Here is an 18,095-nt window from a genome sequence, read left to right on the forward strand (position 1 = left end):
TCACAGATTAATCTCCGGTTAAAGCCCAGAGACAGACAAGACAGGCAACATTCAGGGCCTGGGTCCATACCAGGGGGCCCAGCAAATAAGAAGACTCAGAAAATGCTTGCTAAAATTCCACCATGAGGTACTAACCTTGTAGAAATACCTGCATGAGATGAGTGTGCAAATATTTACGTACAAGGATGTTCATGGCAGCAACAAATTGGAATGGTCAAGAAGCCATCAACAGGAGATTAATAACGTACTGTAGTTGTCTCTAATGTACTGCAGTTATCGAGGGGGGGATTGGTTCCAGGACCCCTAAAGATACCAAAATCCAAGGATGCTCAGGTCCCTTATATAAAATGGTGCAGTATTTGTGTATAACCTATATACATCTTCTCATATACTTTATATTTTTTGAGACAGAGTCTCACTCTGTTACCCAGACAAGAGTGCAGTGGCATGATCTCAGCTCACGGCAGCCTCTGCCTCTGGGTTCAAGCGATTCTCCTGCCTCAGCCTCCCAAGTAGCTGGGATTACAGGTGTGCACCATCACACCCGGCTAATTTCTGTATTTTTAGTACAGATGCAGTTTCACTATGTTGACCAAGCTGGTCTTGAACTCCTGGCCTCAAGTAATCACTCTCCTTAGCCTCTCAAAGTGCTGAGATTACAGGCATGAGCCACCATGTCTGGCCTCCCATATACTTTAAATCATCTCGAGATTACTTATAACACCTAACACAATGTAAATGCTATCTAAATAGTTGTATTTTTGTTGTTGTTGTTGCTTTGAGACAGAGTCTCACTCTGTTGCCCAAGGTGGAATGCAGTGGCGCACTCTCCACTAACTGCAACCTCCACCTCCCAGGTTCAAGCGATTCTCCTGCCTCAGACTCCTGAGTAGCTGGGATTACAGGCATGTGCCACTATGCCAAGCTAATTTTTTGTATTTTAAGTAGAGATGGGGTTGCACCATGCTGGCCAGGCTGGTTTTGAACTTCTGACCTCAAGTGATCTGCCCGCCTCAGCCTCCCAAAGTGCTAGGGCTACAGGTGTGAGTCACCTCACCCGGTATATTATTATTATTTTAAAAAGATTTTTCAATCCATGCTTGGTTGAATCTGCAGGTGCAGAACCTGCAGATATGGAGACCCGACTGTATCATATAATAAATAATGAAAGATTTAAATAGTGCATTATTCAAAAGAATGAGAACAACTATATATTAACTTATAAATATCGTTCAGTAGGGAAAAAGTTGCAGAACAGTGGATAGAAAATAAACTAATCAAGCAGGGCAGTGGCTCATGCCTGTAATCCCAGCACTTTGAGAGGCTGAGGTGGGCAGATCCGTTGAGCCCCGGAGTTTGAGACCAATCTGAGCAATATGGCAAACCTCATCTCTACAAAAAATACAAAAATTAGCTGGGTATGGTAGCACTCCCCTGCAGTCCCAGCTACTTGGGAGGCTGGGAGGCTGATCAGCCACTGCACTCCAACCTGGATGACCAAGTGAGACTCTGTCTCAAAAAAAAAAGAAACGAAACTAATCACATTTTGGTAAACCTAAATAACAAAATTGGGTAAAAAATATTTTCTTTTCTTTTCTTTTTTTTTTTTTTTGAGACAGAGTCTCACTCTGTCACCCAGGCTGAAGTGCAGTGGTGCAATCTTGGTTTGCTGCAACCTCCGCCTCCAGGGTTCAAGCGATTCTCGTGCCTCAGCTTCCTGAGTAGCTGGGATTACAGGTGCATGCCACCATGCCAGGCTAATTTTTTAGTAGAGATGGGTTTTCACCATGTTGGCCAGGCTGGTCTCAAACTCTTGACCTCAAATGATCTGCCCACCTCGGCCTCCCAAAGTGCTAGGATTACAGGTGTGAGCCACTACGCCTGGCCTGAAAATTTAATTTTTAAATTTTAAGTACTCATAATTTAAAATACTTGATCCATTTACTAGGAAACATATATTTGTAACAACCTGGCGAATCATGCCACTGCACTCCAGCCTGGCCAACAGAGCGAGACTCTGTCTCAAAATAAATACGTGAATTAAATTAAATTAAATTTAGTTCTTGCTAGATAAAACGTTTCCTAATAACTGTTACTCAGCATTTATTTACTCAACATATGTTTACTGAAAATACTCTGTGTAAGAAGTGCTGTGTTAGATACACCTGAGGAGAGAAATGTTTGGAAAATATTTCTACCCTCAAGTATTTCTTCAGCAGGGGAGATGTTCTTATAAAAAGCAGAAAGTGGAACCTGCCCTAGGAGGGGACATAAAAGGGAGGAGCGATGACACATCATCCAGAAATACCAGCTGTTGTCATCGGAAACCCGTCAGCCAGAGCTGAAGAAAAGGCATGAGTTGGCCTCTCCTCACTATCCAATGGCCCTCCTGACCCTCGCTCCTACCTCCTTGTGGGAAGCCGAGTTGGACTCCCAGAAGCGCTGCACTTTGCTGAAGGTGACGTTTGTGCAGTCGGAAAGGCCACTCAGGAAGGTGCCCGAGGACTTCTCGGTGAGAGCCAGCTCTGCCTCTTCTTCCATGGGCGTCTCGGGGACTTCGCTTTTGCCCAAGCGCAAGGACCCTGACTGCAGCTCATTATGTAACTTCACAGCATCGACTGTCAGGTCACTCCTTCCTGAGAGCCAGAGGCACAAGATAAGGCCCAAGTCTCCTTTTGGTCAAGAGAACAGAACCCCTGGGAAACAAACCAGCTCAGGCCAAATCGCCAACCCGAGAGGCTGAATTCTGAACACAGCCAGTCTCATAAACCCACTGTATGCCTAAAAACTTGAAAAACCAAGAAGAAAGGGAATCCTCCATGTAAGAGTTTCTGCTTGCCTGTAGCAGTGGCATAAACGCCACTGGGAATCGGCTGGGACCTACATTCAGAGGGCCTGGAAAATAAATGAAGGTGAAAGCGCTCTGTAAAGAGTTATCCAAGGTCCAAGCCATCAGTCTCAACTCTGACACCCGCGGTACCTTACACAAGACATTTCCCTACTGCGGACCTCAGTTTCCGTATCTGCTAAATTGGAAGGGCTGCCCTTCAGAGAGGGCTCCAGATCCGACATCCTAAGAGATGAAAGGTCCAATGCCTGGCCCCGGACTCTCCCAGAGGCCCCAGACTCATCTGGACCCAGGTCTGCCCGGAAACCCGCCGCCGGCTGAGCTCGGGTCCCAACCCAGCTACCTGACGGCCGGCTGAAGAAGCGGCTGCGGGCGGCCTGGCGGTGGCGGCAGATGGCGGGATTGCTGTCGCTGCTGTGGCCTTTCTTCCAGCGCTTCAACTTAGCTGAGACACCAGAGGGCAACTTTCCCGAGCGACCCATGTTGACTAAGCCGTGGCCGGCACTGAGTTTAAACGACCGGCTTCCAGGAACGTGGAAACGCGCTCAGAACCCACGTGGATACCCTGTAGTCTTCACATCCTCTTCTTCCGGCGTCACTTCCGGATTCGTGTGCATTACTATGGTAAAACAGTCAACATCCGGTTTTACGCCCCTTCCTGGCTTCGAATGGGGAGGAGCTCCAAGGAGATCTGTTGCTAGGGGGGAAGTTAGGTTGCTAAGTTCTATAGGGTTCTTACTCCAGTTCTATGGGGTTCTTACTCCAGCCAGGACCAGGTTTCAGGGCCACAGGAGTGAGCCTTATAAAACTGGAGTGTGGCCGGGCGTGGCCGGGCGTGGTGGCTCATGCCTGTAATCCCAGCACTCTGGGAGGCTGAGGCGGGTGGATCATTTGAGGTCAGGAGTTCGAGACCACCCTGATCACCAGGGTGAAACCCCGTCTCCACTAAAATACAAAAATTAGCTGGGCTTGGTGGCGCGCACCTGTAATCACAGCTACTCGGGAGGATGAGGCACAAGAATCACTTGAACTCGGGAGGCGGAGGTTGCAGTGAGCCAAGATTGCACCTTGGCACTCCAGCCTGGACAATAGAGTAAGACTGTCTCAAAAAAAACAAAACAAAGCAAACAAAAAACTGGAATTCTTTTGCAGTTAACAACAAAAAGTTGTTTTTGAAAATCTATTTTCAAAATTAAGCCTAGAAACATTTATATGAAAGTCATATACTCTCATATAAAAGTATATATGTAATCCCAACACTCTGGGAGGCCGAGGCAGGCAGATCACCTGAGGTCAGGATGTTCGAGACCAGCTTGACCAACATGGAGAAACCCTGTCTCTACTAAATATACAAAATAAGTCGGGCATGGTCACACATTCCTGTAATCCCAGCTACTCAGGAGGCTGAGACAGGAGAATCGCTTGAACCTGGGAGGCAGAGGTTGTGGTGAGCCGAGATCACGCCATTGCACTCCAGCCTGGGCAACAAGAGCAAAACTCTGTCTCAAAAAAAGAAAAAAAGAAAGAAAAAAGAAAAAGTCAAAACTTACGGAGACTTGAAAGGGTGAAAATTAGCTTGACCTGAAAAGAGAAAAAAGCAGTCAGTGTCTTCTAGACAAGCTTTGCTATTTTCATTTGTTACTGGAGATACTCGGTTGCTGCCACCCTTGCCTTATGACAGCATTCCATCCCTAGTTAATCTCCGGTTCTCTCTCTCTTTTTTTTTTTTTTTTTTGTGGAGACGGAGTCTTGCTCTGGCGCCCAGGCTGGAGTGCAGTGATGCGATCTCGGCTCACTGCAACCTCCACCTTTCAGGTTCAAGTGATTCTTCTGCCTCAGCCTCCCAAGTAGCTGGAATTATAAGCATGCACCACCACGCCCGGCTGATTTTGTTGTTGTTGTTGTTGTTGTATTTTCAGTAGAGACAGAGTTTCACAATGTTGGCCAGGCTGGTCTCGAACTCCTTACCTCAGGTGATCTGCCCACCTCCCAAAGTGCTGGGATTACAGGCATGAGCCACCACACCCGGCACCTAGCCAATTCCCAGTTCTAATTCCACCTCAGAACCAGCAACCAGTCCAGTTTATCCCCACTCCCTGAGGCCCTCCTTAAAATCCTTCAACCAGATCACAAACCTTACAAAAGACACATTTCTCTTCCCTCTTGCCCAGCAGCTTTATTCTAAACCTTTAGCAGCATTCTTTGGAAGAAGATATATATAACTAACAAAGTATATCTACAATATATAAAGAATTCCTGCCGGGCGCGGTGGCTCACGCCTGTAATCCCAGCACTTTGGGAGGCCGAGGCGGGTGGATCACAAGGTCAGGAGATCGAGACCACGGTGAAACCCCATCTCTATTAAAAAATACAAAAAATTAGCCGGGCGTGGTGGCGGGCGCCTGTAGTCCCAGCTACTCAGGAGACTGAGGCAGGAGAATGGCTTGAACCCGGGAGGCGGAGCTTGCCGTGAGCCAAGATCGCGCCACTGCACTCCAGCCTGGCGACAGAGCAAGACTCCATCTCAAAAAAACAAAAACAAAACAAAAACAAACAAACAAAAAAGAATTCCTACCAATCAGTAAGAACAAGGCAGACAATCCAATAAAAAGAATGGGCAGGTGGGTGCAGTGGCTCATGCCTGGCCTGTAATTCCAACACTGTGGGAGGCCCGGGGGCAGGGAGTAGAGGGGAGGGAGGATTGCTCTAGCCCAGGAGTTCAAGCAGCCTGAGCAACATCATGAGACCCCAGTCTCTACAAAACATACAAAAATTAGCTGAGCATGGTGGTGTGAGTCTGTATAGTCCAGCAACTCAGGAGGCTGAGGTGGGAGCCCAGAGAAGGTCGAGGCTGTAGTGAGCCGTGATTGCACCACTGTACCCCAGTCTGGGTGACAGAGTGAGACCCTGTCTCAGAAAGGAAACAAAATTAAAAAAAAAAAATGGATCACGAGGTCAGGAGTTCAAGACCTGGCCAACACAGTGAAACCCCATCTCTACTAAAAATACAAAAAAAAAAAATTAAGCTGGGCGTGGTGGTGGGTGCCTGTGGTCCCAGCTACCTGTGAGGCTGAGGCAGGAGAATTACTTGAACCCAGGAGGTGGAGGTTACAGTGAGCTGAGATCGTGCCACTGCACTCTAGCCTGGGCGCCACAGTGAGACTATGTCTCAAAAAAAGAGAAAAAAAAAAGAAAAATGGGCAAAAGACATGAACAGCTGAACATCATGGTGTATTGTACAAAAAAGAAAAAAGACATGAACAGGCACTTCACAAAAATGAATATCCAAATGGCCAAGAAATATATGAAAAACAGGCCAGGCATGGTAGCTCACGCCTGTAATACCAGCACTTTAGGAGGCTGAGGCAGGAGGATCACTTGAGTCCAGGAGTTGGAGACCAGCCTGGCCAACGCAGCAAGACCTGTCTCCTCAAAAACTAAGCAAAATAGCGGGGTGCAGTGGCGTGCACCCATGGTCCCAGCTACCTGGGAAGCTGAGACAGGAGAATCTCTTCAGCCCAGGAGTTTGAGATTTGTAGTAAGCTATAATAGCACCACTGCACTCCAGCCTGGGTGACACAATGAGACTTTGTCTCAAGAAAAAAAAAAAGGAAAAACACAGACTAGAACAGAAAAGATACTCAGTTTCATTATCAACATGGAAATACAAATTAAAATCACAGTGAAATGCCACTACGCACCCACCAGAATGGCTAAAATTAAAAAGACTAGCATAACTAATGTTGGTAAGGATGTGGAGAAACTGGCAAATATGCTGCCGTTGGAGTATAAAGTGATACAACCATTTTGGAAAACTGTGTGATAGTATCTACTAAAACTAAATACAGGCCTGCTCCATAACCCAGCAATACATTCCTGCGTATTTACTCAACAGAGGTGTTTACTTGTATGCAAAAAAGAGATATAGGAGGATGTTCACAATGGAAATAATAAAATGTCCATCAACAGTAGAATGAGGCTGGATGCAGTGGTTCACACCTATAATCCTAGTGCTTTGGGAGGCTGAGGCAGGAGGATTGCTTCAGGCCAACAGTTCAAGACCAATCTGGGCAAAATAGTGAGACCCCATCTCTAAAAAAATAAAATTAAAAATTATCAACATGTGGTGGCATGTACCCGTACTTGGGAAACTAAGGAGGATCACTTGAGCCCAGGAATTCAAGGTTAGAGTGAGCTATAATCATGCCACTACACTCCAGCCTGGGCAACAGAGTGAGACTCTGTGTCTAAAATATAGATAGATAGATAGATAGATAGATAGATAGATAGATAGATAGACAGACAGATAGATAAGACAGGCAGACAGATAGAGCAGAATGGATAAATTGTGACATATTGATATATAATGGAATACTATAGCATTTGACTCTGTATAGCAATGAGAAGGAACTACTGCTACATATAACATCATGCATGACCTAGGTTAAGTAAAAGACTCCAGACACAAAAGAGTATAGTTATAATCCCATTTATTTATTATTTAATTAATTATGTATTTATTTTGAGACACAGTCTTCCTCTGTCACTCAGGCTGAAATGCAGTGGCACAATCATGGCTCACTGCAGCCTTGACCTCCAGGCCCAAGCAATCCTCCCACTTCTGCCTCCCGAGTAGCTGGGACACAGGCATGCATTAATATGCCTGGCTAATTTTTTTTTTTTTTTTTTAAAGATAGGGCCTCACTCTGTCACCCAGGCTGGAGTCCAGTGGCATGATCATGGCTCACTATAACCTTAAACTCCTGAATTCAAGCCATCCTCCTGCTTCAGCCTCCCAAATAGCTGGGGCTACAGACACATATCCACCACACCAAGCTAATTTTTTTTAAGAGACAGAGCCTTGCTATGTTGCCCAGACAAATCTCGATCTCCTGGCTTCAAGTGATCTGCTCGCCTTGGCCTCCCAAAGTGTTGGGATTATAGGTGTGAGTCACCATGCCCTGCTTATATGTATATTACACTTTATGGACTTACTGAAAATACGCCAGGGGCAGTGGCTCACGCCTGTAATGCCAGGACTTTGGGAGGCTGAGGCGGGCAGATAACTTGAGCCCAGGAGTTCAAGACCAGCCTGGATAACATGGTGAAACCCCATCTCTACAAAAAATATGACAATTAACCAGGCATGATAGCAGGCACCTGTAGTCCCAGTTGCTCAGAGGTTGAGGTGGGAGGATCGCTTGAATTTGGGAGGCGGAGGTTGCAGTGACTCGAGATTGTGCCACTGCACTCTAGCCTGGGTGACAGAGTGAGACTGTCTCAAAAAACGACGACAAAAAGTGGTCCTCACACCTAGAGCAGAGAGAGCATAAAGTGTGTTGACGTGAGAAAGTGTCGCTGCAGAGAAGACTGAAGTCAGCTCAGACTCTGGGCCTCAGCTCCTCCAAGCCTCTGGAGACATTATCACCCTCCAGTGGGGCCCTGTGCCTGGGACACAGGCTGAGACCTCACTGGGAAGGCTGAGAAAAGGGAACTGGTGGCTGGGGGAGGAAAAGGAAGCAGAGTGTGGAAACTGTTATAAGCAAGCTGTGCTCACGACCAGAGGTCTAGACTTGGGATAATTGCTGAAAGAAGGCAGGTAAAGTGCTGGGTTCAAGACGGGACATACTTCAACTATAAACCAAGCAAGGGATTTAACCTCTCTAAGTCTCTGATTCCTGTTCTTTTTTTTCCCTTTATTTATTTATTTATACATTTTTTTTTACACATTCTAATGTGTCATATTATTTAAAGTTATGATAATAATTCCTTTTTTTTTTCTGAAATGGAGTCTCACTCTATTGCCCAGGCTGGAGTGCAGTGGCGCGATCTTGGCTCACTGCAACCTCCAACTCCTGGGTTCAAGCAATTCCCCTGCCTCAGGCTCCCAAGTAGCTGGGATTACAGGCACATGCCACCACACTCAGCTGACTATTTGTAATTTTAGTAGAGATGGGGTTTCACCATGTTGGCCAGGCTGGTCTCAAACTCCTGACCTCAAGTGATCCACCCACCTTGGCTTCCCAAAGTGCTGGGATTACAGGTGTGAACCACTGTGCCTGGCTGAAAGTTGTGATAATAATTCTGAACTCACTGGGCTGCTGTGAGGATTCAGTGTGAAATTATGTATTTGTGGCTGTGCACAGTGGCTTACACCTGTAATCCCGGCACTTTGGAAGGCCAAGGCGGGTGGATCACCTGAGGTCAGTAGTTCGAGACCAGCCTGGCCAACATAGTGAAATGCCGTCTTTACTAAAAATACAAAAATTAACCAGGTGTTGTGGTGCACACCTGTAATCCCAACTACTTGGGAGGCTGAGGCAGGAGAATCGCTTGAACCCGGGAGGCAGAGGTTGCAGTGAGCCGAAATCATGCCACTGCACTCCAGCCTGGGCAACAGAGTGGGACTCTGTCTCAAAAAAATAAATAAAAAATAAATAAAAATAAAAGAAACTGTGTATATGTGTCAAATTACTGTAAATGTGTAGTACTGTGCTTTACAGAGGGGTCAGTGGTGCATCTTTGCCACCAGAGGGAGTGCTACCAACAACCTGTTAGGGCTAAAACCCTATAGAGACCCTGCAACACCAACTAGTAGGCTGGGATTTTGCAAATCAGATGGGGAGATGCAGAGGCCAAGGGTAGTGGCAGACTTCCCATCCTTTTCCTGGGCTACAGAAACCCGCTGGCCTCCAAAGTGAGTCTGTGTCGTAACTGAATACAGCCCCCTGGCTACATCGCCAGCCTGGTATGGGCATCTGAGGGCCCTAGGCCACCTGCTGGCCGTCCATCCTGAGGTGTCTGCTCTGAGCCTCCTTCAGGAGTCGTGCTCTATCAGAAGAGGGAACGATAGGCATCCAAATGGCCTGAGCACAATCTCTTCCACCCCCGCACCCCAAGGCTCACCTCTCCACCCCTGAATTCTAGCAGCAACTCCCACCCAGAGGCTCTAGCTGTGTCCATGATCAGCCACTCCACATATGGCTAATAAGGACCACTCACATCTGTAGGATAGGTCCTGCAGTTAGACTCTCTGGGTTGGAATTCAGGTACCACCACTTGCTCTGTGACGTTGAACAACTCACCTTACTCTTCCCTGAGTCTCAGTTTTCCACATCTGTAAAATGGAGATAAGAATGCCTACGCATACGGTTTATGGGAACTAAATAAGATAATGAATTTAAAGTGCTGAGCACGCTGCCTGGTACACAGCGAGCATGCAGTAAATGCGAGCTATTATTATCATTCAAAAAAAACTCTTCCTCAGTTCCAAAATACCTTTTCTTTTTCCTTCTTTTTTTTTTTTTTTTTCTTTTGAGACGGAGTCTTGCTCTGTCACCCAGGCTGGAGTGCAGTGGCCGGATCTCAGCTCACTGCAAGCTCCACCTCCCAGGTTTACGCCATTCTCCTGCCTCAGCCTCCCGTGTAGCTGGGACTACAGGCGCCCGCCACCTCGCCCGGCTAGTTTTTTGTATTTTTTTAGTAGAGACGGGGTTTCACCATGTTAGCCAGGATGGTCTCGATCTCCTGACCTCGTGATCCGCCCGTCTCAGCCTCCCAAAGTGCTGCGATTACAGGCTTGAGCCACCGCGCCCGGCCCCAAAATACCTTTTCATTAATTCTCTAAGTGAGGAGGACACAGCCGGTGTCCTCATTTCACAGATGGGGAAACATGGTTCCAAGGGCTTCAGTGACACCCCCAAGGTCACATAGTGAGCAGAAGCCAGGAGATCCAACGCTTAGCCCAGGATAAGCCCCCTCCCCCCATAGCACTGCTCTTGTTTTTTAGTTTTCTTGTTTTGAGATGGAGTTTCGCTCTTGTTGCCCAGGCTGGAGTACAATGGCACGATCTCAGCTCACCACAACCTCTGCTTCCCGGGTTCAAGCGATTCTCCTGCCTCAGACTTCCCCAAGTAGCTGGGATTATAGGCATGTGCCACCAAGCCCGGCCAATGTTGTATTTTTAGTAGAGACAGGGTTTCTCCATGTTAGTCAGGCTGGTCTCGAACTCCCGACCTCAGGTGATCCGCCTGCCTTGCCCTCCCAAAGTGCTGGGATTATAGGTGTGAGCCACCATACCTGGTCTGCACTGCTCTGCAAGGCTCCTGTAGAGGGAACAGAACTGCCACACCCAAAGTTCTGAGGCCATGGAGAGCAGTAAGGCCAGTTTTAGGTCAGCAAGTTGTAATCTGTTATGACACTGGGCAGGAGGAAAGGGAAATTGAGGCTTAGCCTCTTGCCTCAAAGAGGAAGCAGATGGTCTGGGTGTTTAACCTGGGGCTCAAGCTCAGGGCATTTTGACCAACCCGTTGTGGTTGCAGCTGCTCCGGATGGTTTTCCTAACTGCTGGAGCTGTGTTAAAGCCCGGGCTTTGGACTTAGGAAGACTGGGTTTGGAGCCACATCCCAGCTGTATGACCCAGGGCAGGTGGCTGAGCTCTGTGAGCCGGTCTCCTCATCTGAAAATGGGGTTGTTGCCGGGCGCGGTGGCTCATGCCTGTAATCCCAGCACTTTGGGAGGCCGAGGCGGGCGGATCATAAGGTCAGGAGATCGAGACCACGGTGAAACCCCGTCTCTACTAAAAATACAAAAAATTAGCCGGGTGCGGTTGTGGGCGCCTGTAGTCCCAGCTACTCGGGAGGCTGAGGCAGGAGAATGGCGTGAACCCGGGAGGCGGAGCTTGCAGTGAGCCGAGATCGCGCCACTGCACTCCAGCCTGGGCGACAGAGCGAGACTCCGTCTCAAAAAAAAAAAAAAAAAAAAGAAAATGGGGTTGCTGTTATGAGACTAAAATGAGATAATGCATGTGAAATCCTTAGCCCAGTGCCTGGCACAGCACTGCTGCAGGGGTCTAGCATCCCTCAGCTCCTGGGGCATTACAATTCCATTTGATGCTGGGTGTGGTGGCTCCCACCTGTAATCCCAACACTTCGGGAGGCCAAAGTGGGAGGATCACTTGAGCCCAGAAGTTCAAGACCAGCCTGTGCATCACGGAGAAACCCCAACTCTACAAAAAATACAAAAATTAGCCAGGCATGGTGATGTGCGCCTATAGTCCCAGCTACTCGGGAGGCTGAGGTGCTGGAGGTCAAGGCTGCAGTGAGCCATGATTGCACCCCTGCACTCCAGCCTGGGTGACAGAGTGAGAACCTGTCTCAAAAAAAAAAAAAAAAAAAAAAAATCCAAAAGCAAAAAAGAGCTTGCTTTCTAGAGTTACTCTTGGGGAAAGAGCCTGGTGTGCTGGAGAGGAAGCGTGTCTCCTCCTAGGCTGAGGAAGACTGGAATCTGGGCACGGCAGGGGACTCTGCTTAATGGGGAGGACTGCTCTCTCTCCACTTACCCCAAATTAAACTGTTCCCCATTTACCACTTCAAATTCTTCATTCTTCTCAGGGCCTCTATATCAGCAAGGAATTGTGTTCAGCTGCTATAAGAGACGCTACAGTGGCTTAAACAGGCAATGGTTAATTCTCTCATATTCAAGAAATGGAAATCAGGAGGCAATGGGCAGTCCAGGCTGCTACGGCAGCTCCACAGAATCTTCAGGATCCCAGGATCCCTCTCTTTTTCTGCTTCAACCTCCATAGTGTATCACTTCCATTTTCACTGTCACCTTGTGCTCCCTAGATAGGCTGCAGGAGCTCCAACTGTCATATTCATGATCCAGGTGGAGGCCTAGCATAGGAAGGAAGGGAGGAAGAGCCAAAAGGTGCACCTTCCAGTCAAGTCAGTTCCACTTATACCTGATTGACTAGAATTTAGTAATTTGGCCAAATTTAGCTGCAGAAGGGACTGGGAAATTTAGTCTTTTAGTTGGGTAAGTTGCAGCTCACCCCCTGTGCCTATTGAGAGAGGGAAGAATTGGCCCGGCACGGTGGCTCACGCCTGTAATCCCAGCACTTTGGGAGCCTGAGGTGGGCGGATCACGTGAGGTCAGGAGTTCGAGACCAGCCTGACCAATATGATGAAACCCCGTCTCTACTAAAAATACAAAAATTAGCTGGGTGTGGTGGCATGTGCCTGTAATCCCAGCTACTCGGGAGGCTGAGACAGGAGAATTGCTTGAACCCGGGAGGTGGAAGTTGCAGTGAGCTGAGATGGCGCCATTGCACTCCAGCCTGGGCAACAACAGTGAAACTCCATCTCAAAAAAAAAAAAAAAAAAAAAAAAAGAAGGATAGAATTGATACTGGGGAGGCAACTAGCAGCCTCTGGATCTCAGCTGGGTGTTAGGAGGACTGGTTATGATCAATTTAACTGAATTACATACTCAAAAGTTATTTCTTGAGCACCTATTATGTGCAAGGTACTATGCTAAGCACACATATGAAAGTATTTAGGCCGGGCGCGGTGGCTCAGGCCTGTAATCCTAGCACTTTGGGAGGCCGAGACGGGTGGATCACGAGGTCAGGAGATCGAGACCATCCTGGCTAACAGGGTGAAACCCCGTCTCTACTAAAAAATACAAAAAACTAGCTGGGCGAGGTGGCGGGCGCCTGTAGTCCCAGCTACTCGGGAGGCTGAGGCAGGAGAATGGCGTAAACCCGGGAGGCGGAGCTTGCAGTGAGCTGAGATCCGGACACTGCACTCCAGCCTGGGTGGCAGAACCAGACTCTGTCTCAAAAAAAACAAAAACAAAAAAGAAAGTATTTAAAGAAGCTTAAGGCCAGGCACAGTGGCTCACACCTGTAATCACAGCACTTTGGGAGGCCGAAGTCGATGGATCACATAAGGTCAGGAGTTCAAGACCAGCCTGACCAACACGGTGAAACCCCATCTCTACTAAAAATACCAAATAAGCTACGCACAGTGGCACATGCCTGTAGTCCCAGCTACTTGGGAGGCTGAGGCAGGAGAATCACTTGAACCCAGGAGGCTGAGGTTGTAGTGAGCTGAGATCACACCATTGCACTCCAGCCTGGGCAACAAGAGTGAAACTCCATCTAAAAAGACTCTTGGCCATGTGCGGTGACTCACGCCTGTAATCCCAGCACTTTGGGAGGCTGAGGCGGGTAGATTACCTGAGGTCAGGAGTTCGAGACCAGCCTGGCCAACATGGTGAAACTCTGTCTCTACTAAAAATACAAAAATTAGCTGGGCATGGTGGCGCACACCTGTAATCCCAGCTACACGGGAGGCTGAGGCAGGAGAATCACTTGAACCCGGGAGGCAGAGATCATAATGAGCCGAGATTGTGCCACTGAACTCCAGCCTGGGTGACAGAGCAAAACTCTGTCTCAAAAAAATAAATAAATAAATAATAAAAGAAATAAAAAGCCTCTTGCTTTGCCTTAAGAAACCTACAGGGGATAATTAGCTGGGCATGGTGGCACATGCCTGTAATCCCAGCTACTTGGGAGGCTGAGGCATGAGAATTGCTTGAACCTGGGAGGTGGAGGTTGCAGTGAGTCAAGATCGCACTGCGCCACTGCACTCCAGTCTGGGCGACAGCAAGATACTCTGTCTCTGGGGAAAAAAAAAAAAAAGAAAGACAGAAACCTACAGAAGAGTGGTGAAAAGACAAGCACAAAACTCTTCGGTTTTCTTATTTATAAATTGAAGATGTTGGGCCGGGCGTGGTGGCTCAAGCCTGTAATCCCAGCACTTTGGGAGGCCGAGACGGGTGGATCACGAGGTCAGGAGATCGAGACCATCCTGGCTAACACAGTGAAACCCCGTCTCTACTAAAAAATACAAAAAACTAGCCGGGCGAGGTGGCGGGCGCCTGTAGTCCCAGCTACTCGGGAGGCTGAGGCCGGAGAATGGCGTCAACCTGGGAGGTGGAGCTTGCAGTGAGCTGAGATCCGGCCACTGTACTCCAGCCTGGGCTACAGAGCGAGACTCCGTCTCAAAAAAAAAAAAAAAAAAAAAAAAAAAAAAAAAATTGAAGATGTTGTACCCAGAGCTCTCTAAAGCCCCTGGTAACTTTATTGTTCACTGATGCTCAATTAATAGAATTGCATTTTGCTTCTCTGCCTCCCCCATCTGACCATCTGACTGTGAAACCCCTGATTACAGGAACCATGTCTGGTCTACTCTGGTGCCAGCAGAGCCTACCACGGTGTGTGGCTCAATACATCTGCTTGCCAAGTGAACACATGATTTATGCAGAGCTCAGCAAGGGGCACAAGAGAGGTTCAGATAAAGCTCTTAGGGTGTCTAAGGGGGCCGTCCGAGGTGTATCTTTTATGTCTGTCAACCAGGCTGGAATGCCGTAGTCATGCAGGCTGGAATGCCATCACGGTTCACTGGAGCCTTGACCTCCTAAGCTCAAGCGATCCTCCCACTTTAGCCTCCCAAGTAGCTGGAACTACAGGCGTATACCACCATGCCCAGCTAATTTTTTTTTTTTTTTTTAAGACGGAGTCTCGCTCTCTCACCCAGGCTGGAGTGCAGGGGCGCGATCTTGGCTCACTGCAAGCTCTGCCTCCCGAGTTCACGCCATTCTCCTGCCTCAGCCTCCCAAGTACCTGGGACTACAGGCGCCCGCCACCACGCCCGGCTAATTTTTTTTGTATTTTTAGTAGAGATGGGGTTTCTCTGTGTTAGCCAGGATGGTCTCCAGCTCCTGACTTCGTGATCCACCCACCTTCACTACCCAAAGTGCTGAGATTACAGGCGTGAGCCACTGTGCCAGGCCAAGCCCAGCTAATTTTTAAATTTTTTGTAGAGACAAAGTCTCCTTATGTTGCCCAGACTGGTTTCAATATTCTGGACTCAAGCAATCCTCCTGCCTCAGCCTCCCAAAGTGTTGGGATTACAGGCGTGAGCCACCTTGCCTGGACAATAATTTCTGAAGGCTGCTATCAGGGAAAATAACAGAAATATTGGTCCATCATTTATCCAACCACTATACCATCCTGCTAAGTAAACTGGGCATGTGGTAGAGAAGAGGAGAGGAAAATAGAATTTAATGGGTGTCTCCTTTGTGTCAGAGGCTCTCTGTGGTAATAAGAACTATCATTTGTTAGCCTCTATCCACCTGGGCACTTTACATGTGTGATCCTACTGCGTCCTCGAAGCCACTCTGTAGGGTAGGTGCATTATGCACATTTTATTTTGTTATCATTACTTTTTATTTATTTTTGAGATGGATCTCGCTCTGTTGTCCAGGCTGGAGTGCAGTGGCATCATCTCGGCTCACTGAAACCTCCACCTCCCTGGTTCAAGCAATTCCCCTGCCTCAGCCTCCTGAGTAGCTGGGATTACAGGCACACACCACCATGTCTGGCTAATTTTTTTTGTATTTTTAGTTGAGATGGGGTTTCACCATGTTGGTCAGACTGGTCTCAAACTCCTGACCTCAGGCAGTCTGCCTGCCTCAGCCCCACAAAGTGCTGGGATTATAGGGGTGAGCCACCACGCCTGGCCTATTTTTTTTTTCTTTCTTTTTTTTTTTTTTTTTTTTTTTTTTTAATGAGAGACAGGGTCGACCAGGCGCAATGGCTCATGCCTGTAATCCCAGCACTTTGGGAGGCCGAGGCAGGTGGATCACAAGGTCAGGAGTTCAAAACCAGCCTGGCCAAGATGGTGAAACCCTGTCTCTGCTGAAAATACAAAAATTAGCTGGGTGCCGTGGCAGGCACCTGTAATCCCAGCTACTTGGGAGGCTGAGGCAGGAGAATTGCTTGAAACTGGGTGGCAGAGGTTGCAGTGAGCCAAGATTGTGCCACTGCAGTCCAGCCTGGGCGACAGAGTGAGACTCCATCTCCAAAAAAAAAAAAAAAGGCAGGGTCTCACTGTTATCCAGCCTGGTCTCTAACTCCTGGCCTCAAGTGATCCTCCTGCCTTCGCCTCCCAAAGTGCTGGGATTACAGTCATGAGCCACTGCACCCGGCCTATTATCCACATTTAAAAATGGGGAAACCAAAGCTAGGGAAAGATTCCCAATAGCATTAAGTGGGGAGTTATAACTGTAATTTACTCCTCTCCCAATTCCTGTTCTTTATAACCATTTGGTTATCAAGCAATGAAAGAAGCCTAGTTCTCACATCTAGAGTTCACAGGCTGGTTGGGGTGCCAGTAAACAATCCCCGTGGCAATCAGTGCCATCATCCAGGTATGGCCAGGAGCTATGGGAGCCCAGAGCCTAGCAGACTATAGTCATGTCTAAGAGGTGAGTCAGGGCCAATTTTTGGGTGAGGTGATGTTGGAGCTGAGTGCTGCAGCATGAACTAGAATTGACCAGGAAGCTGAGGGTGGCTGTTCAGGCCAGGCAAGGCAATAGCAGCTACAAAGGCACAGGGGCAAGTAAGAACATGACGTGTTTGCTCTAGATGCCGGCAAGACATGAGTCACTGATGCGTTAGAGACTGCTGCACCAGTACAGGCAAGAAACCATAAGGGCTGAAACTAAGAATGTGGCCGTGGGGGCAAAGAGGGAAGGACAGACTGGAGAAGGTATCGAGGAGGGAGAATGGCACATGAAGGCTAGCGGTTATGAGGGGTGAGCAGGGTTGTCGTGTACAGTTGTGAAGTGTATGGACTGCTTAGTTTCCCACATGAGGGGTCTGAAATTCAGTCTTCATTGCTGCCTTGTACAAAAGAAGAGTTGGCCTTTTTTTTTTTTTTTTTTTTTTTTTTTTTGAGGCAGACTCTAGCTCTGTAGCCCAGGCTGGAGTGCAGTAGCACAGTTTCAACTCACTGCAGCCTCTGCCTCCCAGGCTCAAGCAATTCTCCTGCCTCAGCCTCCGGAGTAGCTGGGATTACAGGGGCCTGCCCCCATACCCAGCTAATTTTTGTATTTTGGTAGAGATGGGGTTTCACCATGTTGGCCAGGCTGGTCTTGAACTCCTGGCCTCAGGTAATCTGCCCGCCTCAGCCTCTTAAAGTGCTGGGATAACTCGGCATGAGCCACCATGCCTGGAGTTTGTTTGCCTTTTTCTCATTCACCAGTGACACCATAGAGGCATATGATGCGTACAGGTATATGAGGCTCATGACACCACAGAGGAAGTGAGAATAAATCACTCCCAGGAAGGCAAGATTCCAGAATATGAATGTGCCTAAGAAAAGACCACCTCTTAATATCTGAACCCAAAAGCTGCATTTACTACAGTATTTACTTAAGGGAGGTGAAGCTGGGCCTGTTAGGTGTAATCCCTATGAGTGGAGCAGGGCACTGATCTTATACATAAGGTGCCAGGAGGTTGAAGATCAATGGTGGGCACATATCAAGGGAGGTAGCACTTAGGGATTGGTTGGTCAACCAGTGTGGCTGTTACCAATTGGCTGGCTGTCAGATGTCTG

General features: G+C 48.0%; 2 protein-coding genes across 3 annotated transcripts in view; one reads left to right on the forward strand and one right to left on the reverse strand.

Annotated features, from left to right (window-relative positions):
- Positions 1-3,648, reverse strand: part of RRP12 (ribosomal RNA processing 12 homolog) — a 43,699-nt gene extending 40,051 nt beyond the window's left edge. Inside the window, exons 1-2 of the mRNA XM_050802862.1 lie at positions 3,192-3,648; positions 2,407-2,636 (exon numbers count right to left, since the gene is read on the reverse strand). Coding sequence (XP_050658819.1) covers positions 2,407-2,636; positions 3,192-3,330 — 369 coding nt within the window. The 5' untranslated portion in view covers positions 3,331-3,648. The remainder of the gene's footprint in view (positions 1-2,406; positions 2,637-3,191) is intronic.
- Positions 1-18,095, forward strand: part of PGAM1 (phosphoglycerate mutase 1) — a 1,080,404-nt gene that overhangs the window by 1,040,242 nt on the left and 22,067 nt on the right. The window lies entirely within an intron of this gene.

The sequence above is a fragment of the Macaca thibetana genome, chromosome 9, assembly GCF_024542745.1.
Source record: "Macaca thibetana thibetana isolate TM-01 chromosome 9, ASM2454274v1, whole genome shotgun sequence".
NCBI lineage: Eukaryota > Metazoa > Chordata > Mammalia > Primates > Cercopithecidae > Macaca > Macaca thibetana.